Here is a 13,447-nt window from a genome sequence, read left to right on the forward strand (position 1 = left end):
TCAAAGGTAACTAGCATTAGTGACAAGCAACATAATTTCAGGCTGCTTTAGTCCACACTGCTTTCTTTCTTCACCGAGCACACACAAAAGCCTCTATTGGGTTTTTGTTACTCTTCCCTTTTTAGCACACACAACTGTAGTTTGCACGAGTTTATTTAAGTCGAACTGTTGAACATTTAACGGTTTGACTTCGCAACTCTCTCAAGTTCATCTTTTTTCTTGATCGCATACGAATTTGATGAACCCTAAAACAAAATAGTATTTATAAAAAATATGGCATTGCAAAAACACATTTTTGTGGGAGGTTACTAAAAATTTTATTACCTTAAAAATTTGGAAGACCACTATTTCGAGTATAGGAAATGTTGCTATTTATCACACGTACAATGCGACAGTCATGCAGTTGAAAACCTTGCGGTCTATACAAATTTTTATCACCCAAAAACTAGAGTGGATTATTCACACTACAAATTGTATGTGCACTATGGTTGAATATAAGATTCATAAATATATTGTTGATGACAGGCATATTATATTTCTATAGTCTGTTCTTCCGGCACAATAAAACATAACATGTATGCAACAACGATGCACTTGCTATCCAGCTAGGCTCCCTCAGGGCCATGCTTTTAATGTGACAGAAAAACAGAATATTAAAATATAGGATTCATAGTCCATAATTATATGTGAGAATATTTAAATGTAAGTTTTGACCGGACATAATTTTGTCCCTGAAATGCACCTTGTGGGCGTTAATCAGTTCATCAGCAAGACACTCAGCGATGGTTTTAATGTTCCTGAATGAAGCTTCACGCGCTCCAGTGCACAGAAGCCAGATGGCTTGGTTCACTCGTCGCAAAGGTGAAACATCAACAGACTAATAACGAATAAAAAAGTAGTGGAAAAAATGAGTAAATGTCATGATACATCAATATTGACATGCAATATCTTTTCTGACCTTGCCTCTGCTGTTTTTTTTTTGTGTTATTGTTCACAAAAAAACTGATAAATTTCATTAGCCAAAACAGCTACGCATCTTCATGAATTAAATAAGCATAAAATAAAAACCAAAACATAAAAAGATTTGAAAATGTGTGGCGGTAACTGTAATCACTAAAGTAATTATTTCATAATAATAACTAACCTGTCTCCTCACTGTACCAGCTCTTCCGATACGTGTTGAATCCTCTCTGGGTCCACTATTGATGATGGCATTTACCAAAATTTGAAGCGGATTCTATTATAGGAGATGGCTTGCATTAAATGAAGAATAATTTAAACATCACTTTCAGAATACCTCTCCAGTAAGCAGGTGAATGATCTCAAATGCGTGCTTTACAATGCGCACAGTCAGGAGTTTCTTGCCATTGTTACGTCCATGCATCATCATGGAGTTGACCAGACGCTCAACGATGGGGCATTGTGCCTTGCGGAAACGCTTAACTTGGTATCTGCCAGAGCTGTGTGGCAAATACTTGGAATATTTGTCCTTCACTGGCAGGTAATCCTGAAACAAACATATAAGTAAAGCTTAATTTGTGTGTAATTTGAGCTAAATTGAACTTAACTCAAATCGCACAGAGACAAAGTTCTAGATTATTCATTTGATTCAAGTTGTAAACATACATGTAAAAATGTCCTAATTCAAGAGTTTGTAACTTGAAACTCAAAAAAATGCACCACAACATATTTATAACTGTAAGTACTGGTTACCCACTGGACCAGAACATTTGACCAAATCAGGTCCCAACAATTAATTACATGGTTGCCATAGATAAACACTATCAGCAATATAATGTTTTTGTTGCTGCCAGGCATATTGTAACTTAATAATCTGTTCTTCTGGCAAAGATAAAGCGTAACTTTATTCACCGACGTTTCGCCTGTTATTCAACAATGCTTCCTCAATGGTACAGCACACAACTAACGCCAAAAAACGTGCCAACACGAAAAATAACAGGCGAAACGTCTGTGAATAAAGTTACGTTTTATCTTTGCCAGAAGAACAGATTATTAAGTTACTACCAGCAATCTCAGCAGAAAAAATTAATTAATGTACACATTAGGCATATATACAACAAATGTTAATCCTGGGCATCAACATCTGGTGAACAAAATCCTTGCATAGTTTACTAACTTTGGAATCTGGTTACTATGTGCAAACTAGTTCATTAATTTTTTTTGGTAATCCACAAAAACAAACTAACCTATACATTAATAGACCTACATAAACATTTTGGATGCTTTGTGCAATCAACAGTCACCCCCCAATAAAACATTCACACAAATTACACACTTTTTCAACAAGCTTTACACATACAAGATGGCAAACACATTTTCCCAAGTTTAGAACGTTTGTACTTCGCTATTAGTATTATTAACAGTAAAATATTTTAGATCAAAGCATTTCGTTTGCCGTTTAACAGTAATTAACATGTGCGACAACCAACAAGTATGTCTGCAAATAAAAAAGTAATTTTTTTACAAATAAGTCTCAACATACGGTCAGTGAAATGTCATTAATCTGAACATCACTCGTCGTCCACTTTCCAAAAAGTTTTACTTCTGGAGTTTCAGCCACAGCTACTTCGTCTTCTATTTCGGTGGCCATCTAAAAAATCGGTCATACAATTTGTCAAATATGAGCTTCTTACACATAAAAAAATACATTCTCGATTTAACATAAATTATATTTATTATTCGTCTAATAGTTTTTCCATTCCTTGTCAATAAAAAGACGCAAAACATAAAACAAATCTTACGCTGGCTTGAGGCAGATTCCTGCAGAAAAGGAAAATTATTCCTTTTTGCCAGCGCACGTTAATTCCAACCACTAGCGGCGCAATTAGTTGCAAACAATATATTTTTTATCGTTTGTCTTTGGAATTTGCATTAAACCGCCAGTGGAAAGCAAAGATATACTTATAAACTTTTGAATTGTTATGTTATTTTAACATACTTACTGTGCCAAAATTACCCACTCAAAGTTTTTATTACTTGCCATGCAGTAAAAACGAAAACAATTCAAGTATCCGGAAAGTTTTTGTTTGTGTTGGACTGCGTGAAAATTGATGACATCTAGTTGTGGTAAAAACGAACCAGTATCAGTAGCAATAAAAGATGCTGACGTCAAAAACTAATATGGAACAAATATGCAACTTGTAACTATGAAAAACAACATTAGAAAAACATAACTATTAAGCAGTGTCGATATTTGGTGTTCGTTTAATGTTGGATTTAAACTACAATTGTCGCTACATTACGCTGTTTCAAAAAAATTAATTTTTGACCAAACAGCAGTGGAACTATTTTGTTCATTCAAGATTGACGAGCTTATCGCGATTATAATTTTTTGCATTACTTTCACGAACTTCCTCGAAGTCGCGCCTAAAAAAACGATCCCAAACAACACACGGATACCCCTGTAAACGTATTTACTTGTTTTATGTCCCCCTTTTCCCGCCAATACTAAAGAACGTTTTGTTACTGTCGTTGTTCAGGTAAACAGAAGCTTAGCTTCACGGTTGGTCTGAGGTGAATCACTTTTCAGTTCCTCTGCAGCATGTTGAAGGTTGTTGCGTATAAATGCTTTTCTACTAGCAAAAAAGCAAAACCTTGTAGAAGACTGTTTAAATTTGCGCAAACTGAAGTTATAAACCGGTAATATAGGAGCTTTCAACATAGCTGGATACAGAGATGTATATAGGCTATGTATTTCCGTCTAGTAATAATATGTGGCGTTTGCACATTTTTCTTGATAGGTATTTATACAAAACATTTCTGTAATAACTCTGATTGGTTGAGTGAAAGATCTCTGTATCACCATTGTTCGCGTTTGGGTTACAGTTAGTGCTGATTGGTGTGCTGGATACAATACATTTGACTGAGATTTAAAGACTAGTCTATATCCTATATTTCTAAAATTAGAAAGGACAGAAAAGGTACACGAATGCAAAAGTTCTTATTGAAGTTCAAAATAAAAAAAAACTATGTCAGCTATTAAAGCTCAACATAAAGAAAAATGGTAAATCATTGAATACAACTTTATAACTTTCAGTCTTTTACGATTTCTGTTCAGCACAGACTCATTATATAGCGAATCCAATATTTGCATACAAGTTAGAACCTCAGGATCCGAGCAAATAAAGTGTTTGATTTGTGCACTTAATCTATTGTGTGCGGTGGGTCATAAAGTAAATTGCAAACAGTTCAATGAAAGTGGTGTATATTGGGTTCTGACGCAGGTGTAAACTTTCACGCTTTGTGAACTGATGTGGGGATGCTTCTCATAGTTGTATATGATGAGCAACTCCAAGAAACGAAAAAGGGTAAGTTAATCACATTTTATTCCCTATACGTCGTTTACAATATCATGTTACATTGCAACCGCAAAACTTCAACTCACTACAACAGCCCAGGGGATATTCAATCTCATCGGAACTCCCCTACTACAATGATTCTGAGTTTCACACAAGTAAGGACAATACAGATTACCTCGGTTCAGGTGCAAATGCTGAGGTGCGCCGATGTTATCATTCTAAACTTGGAAATGTGGCGATCAAATGCTTTAACCCCAAAACAGTGAAAGGAAAAGACAAAGAAGATGAAGTTAAAAAGTAACGTCTAGAAATAAAGTGATGCAATTATTTTGTGTTTTCTGTTTATTTTGTCTGCTAGGGTACATACCCATAGATATCCCCTCAAAGCTATCACGGCGTTGGATGTGGTAGTATATAGGCCTTATTTGTATATCGCCGTGACTGACACGATTGACGAGTAGCACAGACGGACTTTTGTGGTAGTTGTATGACATTTTCACTCACTATATCGATGTATCATGCATTTACAGCAGCGTTATTCGGGAAGCGAATGTGCTCAGTCGCATCCTCCACAACAACATTGTCCAGATTCTGGGAATAGTTGAGCTCAAAAGCAATTGCATTGGAATTGTGATGGAGTATGTTCCGGGTGGTAATCTGGAGGATTTTATTCAAAGGCATAATGATAAACCAATACCGTGGGGTGTCCTACTACGGCTCGTGCAGCAACTTTCTCTTGGACTTGCCTACTTGCACAACTACAGCAAAAAGAGAAGCTTTTGTCATGGTGACGTCAAACCACAAAATATTTTGCTGACCCGAAGTTTAACTTTGAAGTTGGCTGACTTCACTGCGGCCAGTTTGATTAAAACCAAGAGCCGTGATTCGAGCGAATCATCAGATGTAAATAAGTAATAATGTTTATTGGAGATTTCGCATTTCAATCGCTTTCTGTTTAATTCAGGTACCCAAAGGTCGCGAACACACCGACTATTATACTGCTCACGAGTTTTTCACCAGCACAGAACGGACACCGGCAATGGATATGTTTAGGTTTGCTCATATACAAAGAACTGTTATTTATACAGGAATGAGGCGTATGGAGTATTTTTGATTGACTGCTGTTCATATGTTTGTATAGCTTTGGAGTTGTCGTGCTTCAACTCATACTGCGTACTAAGTTGCCATATTGCGCTCGGACATTTTCCAAGCCTGGCTGCTTAGAAGCTGTTGATGACATTATCAAGAAAGTATCAACTGAAGTGGACAAAGATATTTCCAAACTTCTACGGTCTTTCATTGATCGTTGCATCCATACAAACCCGGACGAAAGAGCATCTGCAAAACAAGGTTTTAAATTGTTTAACCGACTAACGTAGCAATGACCCGAAGGCACTTACTAATGTTACAGTAAAGGAAGAGGTGGATGCCCTTATAAAGCAAACATGCGGCGCCGTGATTGCAAGGCAAGTTAGAGAGGTTTGCGAACGGATGTGGTCGACAGACCATCCTCATGAAAATTGCTGCACTATGTCGACATTGTCATACCCTTTTCACGATTCAATACAAACTGCAGCAGAAAGCTTGAGACAAGGTTTGTCCCTTAACCTGTTGAAAATTGTGTTTATTGTAAATTTAACGTTTTTTTACTGAATTTACAGAGCCGATGCATGTTGCGCAAACAGGAAACCCAGAAATATCAAAAGATCAGGGCCTGCAAATGACAGGCAAGACATTTATTTCTTGTAATAGGTTTAGTTTGGCATTCAATTTCAAAGAGTGTTTGTCTGGTTTAAGTCATTTTTGTCGGCATTTTTATTTCTCAATGGTACTTGATACTATAGAAGGCTGTAAGGTCAAATTTGAACACAAAAATCTTTTGTTTAGACCATCTACTGAAGCAGTTTAAAACCGCAGTTGAATCCCCGGCCAGTGATGATCGGGAGTTCGAAAATTTATTGCAAAACGTGAGAAAACACTCCCCATCAATCCAATTGGATCTTCCTAAACTGTCTCTTAAATGCATCGAAGTTTCAAAGAGCCTCCATGTGCTATCGTGTAGCCTTGCGTTTGAATTCCTGAAGGAAGCACTAAATTTAGCTCAACGATCTCAAAAAGTTGACAGAAAGCTTGAGGCATTTCACCAGTGCACACACCATGCTGTACTGCTCGTCGACCATCTCGTGCAAGACGAAAGAGAGGAGTTTGCCGAGCAGGTGCTGTCTTATGTGGAAGAAGTTTGCAAATGCGCCGAATCAGTGAATGGGAGTGAAATACTGAATGTTTTGTTCTGCCAATTCAACAGAGCTTTCTGTTGCTGTAGCGTAAAGAGATACACGGAGAGCATTGCCACGTGTAAGGAAACGATTGACAGAATGGTTCGCACACTGGGATGGAGCTCAGAGACGATGGAAAGCAAATGGTTTACCTGCAATGCCTATTACAATCTTGCAACGTCGTATAACGGCATTGGAGATCGTACACAAGCTAGAGAGTCGTTGGACAAAGCAATGAGAATTGTCATGACTGCCCGTTTCCCTGACGACGATCACAGGCGAGAGCAGATCGAAAAGCACAAGAGGTTGGATGAATATCTGAAGCAGCAAGAGGCAAATGATCTTCTTGCATAACCGAAAATAGTGACAAAATTAGATTTTATGGCTTTATAGTATGCATGTTATGTGTGTATTTGATTGGGTTTGGTAGGTCCAATCACAGGTGCTGAGAACAAATGAGAAAACGCATACATTTTTGGGATACAAACAGATTATAACAACAACTAAATATCTGCCTTAAAAACGTTTGCCTAATTTTATTGCGTAACGTGACACTAAGCATAAAACCATGGTTAATTGAAGTTACGTAATGCATTAAGCATTATTATGTTGTTGACTATTTACAACAAGTGATCTATAATTTTACTAACTGTATAGTTAACATGTAGAATTAGATAATGATGGCTCTTTTAATTGCGTTGCACTTAAGATTCATATGAAGCTTACTGCTTGACTTCAAGTGATTATGTTGAATTGTGAAGAGTTACTAAACATAAAAAGTGAAGAAGAAATGACAATATTACAAGGCCGCTTCGTTTATAAACTTTGCTATGGAAAAGCACACGCAAAACTCGCCACTTGCTTGGGTTTTTTGGTATCTAACTAAACACTGTTTCGTATTGTACACATGTAACTAAACACTGTTTCGTATTGTACACATGTAACTAAACTTTGTTTCGTATTGTACACATGTAACTAAACACTGTTTCGTATTGTACACATGTAACTAAACACTGTTTCGTATTGTACACATGTAACTAAACTTTGTTTCGTATTGTACACGCAACACAAACATTCTATTGCTTCGAGTGCTTTATTTCATACACGCTGAAACAAATTTAAACATCGGTGTTTGAGGAGATCCAGTTTCTCACAGCCGACACTTTGGCGTAACCCACAGGGTATGTCGTGCGGCAGTTGGATTCGGCCCACGATGCGATTCCAATAAGCAAGGTTTCCCCGTTGTTATCGAAAGTGAGTGGACCGCCAGAGTCTCCCTGCAAAATAAACGTAAAGAATTCTACTTTTGGAAATAATTCCTCTCCTATGTCGCGAACACAACACAAAATAACAAGTGATAGGCCAGTTAGAATTAAACGACTGACGTATTGGCCGCCCCTGAATTTTACCATGAAAAAGAAATGTTACCATGTTGAACCCGTAAATATAATCGTAACATCACCCACCATGCATGAGCTGACGTCTCCATTCCCGCCAACACACTGCATTCTGTCGGTGATCTGAATACTGCTACCCCATGCATTCTGGCAATCAGCTTCCGACACGTAATTGATGCTGGTCCATTGCAGAGTTTGTGGGATTACTTGATCTGTGTGATGCAAAATATATAGTGGTGTTTGCGAGCGTAATAATGTATATGCAGTCGTTTGAAGTCGGTTACTTCAGAACACCGCACTAATCGGTAAGACGATTTTGGGAATTAAAAGGTGACCAATCAAGCACATGCAAAAGTTAGGAATTAGATGAAGAAAATTATGCAGAACGCAAGCATTTTTACTCGTCATAGCTCTAATGTCAAAATACTGTTCTTTTTAAGTTCTGTTTTTTTCTAAGACTTACTTCCAAATCCTTGGGTATAACCCCAACCAGAGATTATTCCGACAGCATTACCAACAATTTCGTCCCCTTGATTTGGCAACTTGATAGCTTTAATCTAATAAAAAGTATTATTATTTGCACTGTGACAAACGATATGACAACATTTTTTGAGCTCTTTGGTTTCCGTTTAATTAAATTATCTTATTGCGCTTCGGAAACATACCAACTTTTTTTAAGTAGTTAGGCTACCGTTTCACTGTTTAACGGAAAAAATATTTATTGCCCATCCACGTGTTGCGTCCAGACGTATTGTCTGCAAGGACTTTTTTTTACTAAAGATTTTATGCGCTTTTATGCCTTTTATGTACAAGGCCCTAATTGACTTCACGGAACAATCACACTGCATGTTTGGGATGCGTAAGAGGAGATACTTTTTGTCAAGTAAAAATTGTGGTGACAATATATGCCCGGTGATTAACAACTAAATTACATTGTCACCATAAGATGCATCGGAGGACAAAGTAAGCACGGCGTAGTCGTAGTCAAATGGCAAGCTGTTATACTGGGGATGGGCATAGAAGGTCTGAACACGAATATTTTGTTCCAAATTCTGGTAATTGGAACCACCAAAGCCTGCGTCCACAAAGCTGCAATATAACATTTACACTTGAAGCAACAAAGAGAGAAAAAATAACATTTGTTATAAAACACTTATATTTACTTACTTAGATTTGCAGTGAGCGGCCGAGAGAGCGTATTTGTTGGAGATCAAGGAGCATCCACAGAAGTGCCTTCCGTTTTGCTGAAGCGAACCCTAAAACATAAGAAAAATACAACAATTTAAGAAGATAGCTGTTGTGGTAGATTTTACATATAACACCAGCAATTGCCATTTTAGTGTGAAACGCTTGCTGTTACTTATACTGACCTGCCAGGGAAATTGGCCACTGGTGGCGTCTTGACCGTTGATGACACGAGATGTGAATTGTCTTGGCGCACCAAACGCTGCAAAAAAACTTGTAAATAACATCATGGCATACACTGCTCGATTGTCCTGAAAAATATGCTTCACCTACTTTTATTTTTATACACCGCTTTTGGAAGTGTTTTATATTGTGACTCTCAATATAAAGAAAGCGGTCAAACTATTACATTGGCTAAAAATTAGCCCTAAAACACATTCAACAACTAAATCTTCAATACTAACAAAATAGCCAATGCAATAGTGGAGAATGATACAGAAACGTCTGTATCATGAGATTCTCGACTATTACATTGACTATTTTGTTTGTATTGAAGATTTACAAAACCGTCAGTTACGTAACTAAATATTCAATGTGCCATCAAAACCAATTGACTTACGGGCCGGAAGGGCAGAGGCGAGAGCCAGACATGCAAGAAAGTACAGCAACATTGTTACAGTTCCAAGTTGTCGGTGCTGAAACAAGAATGTTTTTCCACGTCAGCTGGCAGCCTTTTAACTAGAACTAGTCGCTGCCAGCATGTCAACTTCCCACCAGTTTTGAATTTTCTGTCAGTCTGTGTGAAAGAAAGCACCTGCATTGTACTGGAAGCAGTTATTTTAGTGCGATATTCGGTTTGATCAAATGCTTAGAGAGGGCGTTTGGCTCGCGATGCCAAACAATCGTGACGTCAGTAACAGGAGTTGTCTGGAAAAACGTCCGACCGATGTTTAAACTGCAAGCTTTTGTAATATATTTAATGGTGTTGTCCGTTGACGTGTAAACAATTTGTTAAACCTGCTCCCAGTGCAAAATATAAAAACGGACGCAAACATGAACGTTTGTGCTTACATGTGAAGTTGCATTTGTGTGGGCATGGTTTCTTGCATGTCAACTATATAGGTTGGTTCAAGTTCTGCTTTCCCAAAATTTCACACTGTCGTTTTATGGGATACGTTACGTTTTGTGTCATTGAACTATGACATCCAGATTCATTCCACTTCTGTACACCAAATTTTACCAATTATTGTTATTCTCTTGCAGAGACGTGTTCTTACTTTGTTTTCAAAAAATCTAACCTTGTTCTTAAGCCGCCAAGGGTTACACTTCGAATATAGTTTTTTCTGGGAAGTGGAAAAAGGGCATTTAATTTTTATCCAAAACTCAGTGTGACACCATAACGTCTATTGTGAGCGCCAGACCATATACACGTCAGAAAATGAGGACACAAGTGGTTTAAATTTACCTGAGATATTTTGTTTGTCATTACAGCGTTTTTTCAATGTTATGGCATTTCAGGGGGGAATGCTGCATTAAATGAGCTCTCATGAAAAATTCAAATACTTTTTACCTAATACGCTTGGATAATATTTGTAGTTTTTATTTGCGTCAAAACATGCAATCAAAGCAATATTAGCCTTTTCACTGCATTTGTTGGTCGATCCAGCTTCTCACCGCTGAAATCTTGGCGTAACCGCCAGGATAGCTGCCGCTGCATCTGCTTTGAACCCAGGAAACTGCTCCAATCAAAACAGTTTTTCCGTTGTCTTTGATAGTCAGGGGGCCACCAGAGTCACCCTGTGGATAAGAATAAATCGAACTTGTTGCTTTTGGAATGTTTGGTGACGTTATAATACAGAGTGATGGCCAAACTTGCATGTCCACGGGATTGTAGAATTATTCTCGGAAAATTTTGAAGGTAATAAGGATAAATGTATCAAAGCAACAGGACAGAGAAATGCAGTAAAGTGTATGCAAGTGTGGTTTTGGGTGCTGAATGACCGGGTGTGTCTTACCATGCATGAGCTCACTCCATTTCCACCAGCGCATTGAATTCGGTTGGTAATTTCAATGGTTGAACCCCATACAGATTGACAATCTGACTGTGATACCAAAGGAATGTCGGTCTTTTGGAGTGTGTTTGGCGTCACTTGATCTGTAATGACGAAGGAAATTAATCAGGAAACAACAAAGACTAGTGTTTGTAATAATTTAGTCATCGTTATCTTAGTCTAGTGCCTGAGTTGGCTAATGGAATTAAAATAAGTGCATGTTCTGTTCATTTTACCAAGGTATAAACTGAACTCGAATTAAGGTATTAGGAAGTTACAATACACAAAAATAAACAAATAAGTAATTACTTATTAAGTAAAGACATGTTGCAATTATGTATCTTGGTTTTCTAATTTGGGCTTGGACAGGATTAGGTTAAGAACACAGAACACAACGTACTTCCGTAACCAGTAGTGTAGCCCCAACCAGAAGTGGATGCCCAGCCGGAATATTCAACTCCCTGAGCTGCCATAGGAATGACTTGAACCTTGAATACATTTTTTAATTGAACGTTTAGGCTTGGCATAATTTTTAAACTCAGGACTTTTTAACTTGTGGTGACGAATGTAAATTTTTGCTTACGTTTTGTGGTTAATTTTTATTCACAACCACTAATGACCATATGCGCACGCTTTGCCTTCTGCAAAAAGATGTATATTTGCAGTAATAAAACGATTAAATTCATATTTTAAACGAAGCGATCAGAAGGTAAGCGTTTTTACAAAAAGATCCTGCTTGTGATGGCATGTGCGTAATTGTTTCTTCGACATTGTACATTTATCCTAACACAAAAAATAACGAAAAAACATTAGCACTATCGTATGTTTACGAGATTGTTGAGGGTGGCGTCTCCACTCATCGTAATCACGGCGTAATCGTAATCGAAGGTGTTGGAGTTATACTGAGGATGCGGAGTAAACACTTGCTGGGAGAACGCCTGGTCCGGATTTCTGTAGTCAACGGCGCCGAGACCTACCGTCACCAATCTTAACAAAACAACATAAACTGAAAAGTCTTTCTGCATGTTATGATCTTTTTCCGCTTAAATATTTTGTAAAATTGCACTTGACGACGTCATCGTGCTTGTTACTTGGATTCACTTTTTGAGGTATATTACGCAGGGGGGTTAATAGTTTAGGAAACAAGTTGGTGACTTTCCACATCCCAACAAGAAACTAGAACACTCGCGCAAGACGAGTGGCGCGGATTTTTTAGCGGTTTTTTGATGCAACTTACGAGACTTGACAATGGGCGGCTGACATCACGTGACGAGTTGAAATGAGAGAACCTCCGCAGAAATGAGAGCCACTGCTCCTCTGCAAGGTTACCTGTTTAACAGAAAGAGCTTACAAACTAAACCGCCAAATTACCTGCGTATCCCTACAAAACTTAAGCCCACTTTGTGATTCAGGCAGCTTCGGGTGTTTGTTCATTTTATTTACACATGGCAGCAACATGTAGATGTTTAATTTAAATTTTTCTGTCCTACGATTTTTTTATGCATAACATTATTAAATGCACACTCAAAGCCAGCCGTAAACAATTAAAAATGACGAAAGAAAACGAAACCCTGTATACCTGCCAAGGGAATTCCCCAGCTGAGGCATCTTGACCATTCACAATTCTGGTCTCGAGGCCACCGAGGCTGAACGGATGTGACACGTGGTTGCTTGGAAAGGCTACAGAGTAACATGCGAGTTAAACAACGAGAGTTGAAGCATGAGGCGCCACTGTGCATGCTTAACATCATATAGGAATAAACAGTGTCCAAACCAAATAAGTTATATCAGTGAGATATGGGGCACATTTAGAAACCTTGACTTTACTGGGATAAAGTTTTGAGTATTACTCGTATTCCGTTTTTATAAACTTACACAGAGAGCTATTAGGCTCGCGCATCAAAAGCACAAATTAAAGAGTAATGCAATGTACTCACCCAAAGCGCCAGAGAAACAGAAAACTGCGATGACTTGAAACAACATGATTCCAATATTTTCACTTGCTAGTTATAGGCAATGAAATAACGCACGCATAAATCGTCTGGGTTTTATAGGCGTTACCCACAAGTTTAAACGGTGGGAAATCTGTCATCTGGCCTTCCTTCTTCGGCTTGTCGCAACTCATCGCCCCCAACGCGATATCCCAGAAGTTTCTTAATTTTTTTTACAACACCGGGATTTGAACCCTGGATATTCTGGGAACGAAATAAGGTCTTTTC

At 38.0% G+C, this 13,447-nt stretch overlaps 4 protein-coding genes across 6 annotated transcripts; 1 reads left to right on the forward strand and 3 right to left on the reverse strand.

Moving 5' to 3' along the window:
* Nucleotides 1-135: 135 nt before the first annotated feature.
* Nucleotides 136-2,809, reverse strand: LOC145913180 (small ribosomal subunit protein uS7). Its single transcript, XM_083000743.1, has 6 exons — nt 2,763-2,809; nt 2,504-2,611; nt 1,298-1,507; nt 1,145-1,237; nt 743-877; nt 136-245 (listed from the first exon to the last, which is right to left on the reverse strand). Exons 2-6 carry the CDS (start codon nt 2,609-2,611, stop codon nt 177-179), a joined length of 615 nt encoding a protein of 204 aa, XP_082856869.1. The 5' UTR covers nt 2,763-2,809; the 3' UTR covers nt 136-176.
* Nucleotides 2,810-3,718: 909 nt separating this feature from the next.
* On the forward strand, nt 3,719-7,697 carry LOC145913203 (uncharacterized). Of its 3 annotated transcripts, none has more exons than XM_083000778.1 (9): nt 3,719-3,941; nt 4,245-4,328; nt 4,414-4,616; nt 4,850-5,222; nt 5,284-5,372; nt 5,461-5,669; nt 5,731-5,913; nt 5,981-6,046; nt 6,207-7,697. In XM_083000778.1, the coding sequence occupies exons 2-9, from the start codon at nt 4,299-4,301 to the stop codon at nt 6,947-6,949; spliced, it is 1,896 nt and encodes a 631-aa protein (XP_082856904.1). In that variant the 5' UTR covers nt 3,719-3,941; nt 4,245-4,298; the 3' UTR covers nt 6,950-7,697. The 3 variants fall into 3 exon arrangements, with proteins under 3 accessions (XP_082856904.1, XP_082856902.1, XP_082856903.1); XM_083000776.1 differs by lacking the exon at nt 3,719-3,941 and adding an exon at nt 3,980-4,024 and having other exon boundaries at nt 4,084-4,328; XM_083000777.1 differs by lacking the exon at nt 3,719-3,941 and adding an exon at nt 4,077-4,181.
* A 16-nt stretch (nt 7,698-7,713) lies between these two features.
* On the reverse strand, nt 7,714-13,228 carry LOC145913205 (chymotrypsinogen A-like). Its single transcript, XM_083000779.1, has 7 exons — nt 13,166-13,228; nt 12,808-12,908; nt 12,466-12,557; nt 12,059-12,215; nt 11,629-11,716; nt 11,193-11,332; nt 7,714-7,872 (listed from the first exon to the last, which is right to left on the reverse strand). The coding sequence occupies exons 1-7, from the start codon at nt 13,209-13,211 to the stop codon at nt 7,714-7,716; spliced, it is 783 nt and encodes a 260-aa protein (XP_082856905.1). The 5' UTR covers nt 13,212-13,228.
* On the reverse strand, nt 8,020-9,864 carry LOC145913723 (chymotrypsinogen B-like). Its single transcript, XM_083001468.1, has 6 exons — nt 9,797-9,864; nt 9,363-9,439; nt 9,160-9,248; nt 8,925-9,081; nt 8,456-8,549; nt 8,020-8,204 (listed from the first exon to the last, which is right to left on the reverse strand). The coding sequence occupies exons 1-6, from the start codon at nt 9,846-9,848 to the stop codon at nt 8,020-8,022; spliced, it is 654 nt and encodes a 217-aa protein (XP_082857594.1). The 5' UTR covers nt 9,849-9,864.
* Nucleotides 13,229-13,447: the final 219 nt, after the last annotated feature.

The sequence above is a fragment of the Ascidia mentula genome, chromosome 9 (genome assembly GCF_947561715.1).
Source record: "Ascidia mentula chromosome 9, kaAscMent1.1, whole genome shotgun sequence".
NCBI classification, from domain to species: Eukaryota; Metazoa; Chordata; class Ascidiacea; order Phlebobranchia; family Ascidiidae; genus Ascidia; species Ascidia mentula.

What these genes read in the sequence shown, in the direction of transcription:
- LOC145913180 (XM_083000743.1), bottom strand. Translation starts at nt 2,611, where the DNA reads ATGGCCACCGAAATAGAAGACGAAGTAGCTGTGGCTGAAACTCCAGAA. An exon ending in TTAATGACATTTCACTGACC is followed by an intron (nt 1,508 to 2,503) that starts GTATGTTGAGAC and finishes TGTTTGTTTCAG; the next exon opens with GATTACCTGCCAGTGAAGGA. An exon ending in CTGGTACAGTGAGGAGACAG is followed by an intron (nt 878 to 1,144) that starts GTTAGTTATTAT and finishes ATTCGTTATTAG; the next exon opens with TCTGTTGATGTTTCACCTTT.
- LOC145913203 (XM_083000778.1), top strand. Translation starts at nt 4,299, where the DNA reads ATGATGAGCAACTCCAAGAAACGAAAAAGG. An exon ending in AAGAGCATCTGCAAAACAAG is followed by an intron (nt 5,670 to 5,730) that starts GTTTTAAATTGT and finishes CTAATGTTACAG; the next exon opens with TAAAGGAAGAGGTGGATGCC. An exon ending in TCAGGGCCTGCAAATGACAG is followed by an intron (nt 6,047 to 6,206) that starts GCAAGACATTTA and finishes TCTTTTGTTTAG; the next exon opens with ACCATCTACTGAAGCAGTTT.
- LOC145913723 (XM_083001468.1), bottom strand. Translation starts at nt 9,848, where the DNA reads ATGTTGCTGTACTTTCTTGCATGTCTGGCTCTCGCCTCTGCCCTTCCG. An exon ending in ATGCATCTTATGGTGACAAT is followed by an intron (nt 8,550 to 8,924) that starts GTAATTTAGTTG and finishes ACTTTTTATTAG; the next exon opens with ATTAAAGCTATCAAGTTGCC. An exon ending in TTATACCCAAGGATTTGGAA is followed by an intron (nt 8,205 to 8,455) that starts GTAAGTCTTAGA and finishes TGCATCACACAG; the next exon opens with ATCAAGTAATCCCACAAACT.
- LOC145913205 (XM_083000779.1), bottom strand. Translation starts at nt 13,211, where the DNA reads ATGTTGTTTCAAGTCATCGCAGTTTTCTGTTTCTCTGGCGCTTTGG. An exon ending in CTGTTTCTCTGGCGCTTTGG is followed by an intron (nt 12,909 to 13,165) that starts GTGAGTACATTG and finishes GTTACTCTGTAG; the next exon opens with CCTTTCCAAGCAACCACGTG. An exon ending in ATGGAGTGAGCTCATGCATG is followed by an intron (nt 7,873 to 11,192) that starts GTAAGACACACC and finishes TTTATTTTGCAG; the next exon opens with GGAGACTCTGGCGGTCCACT.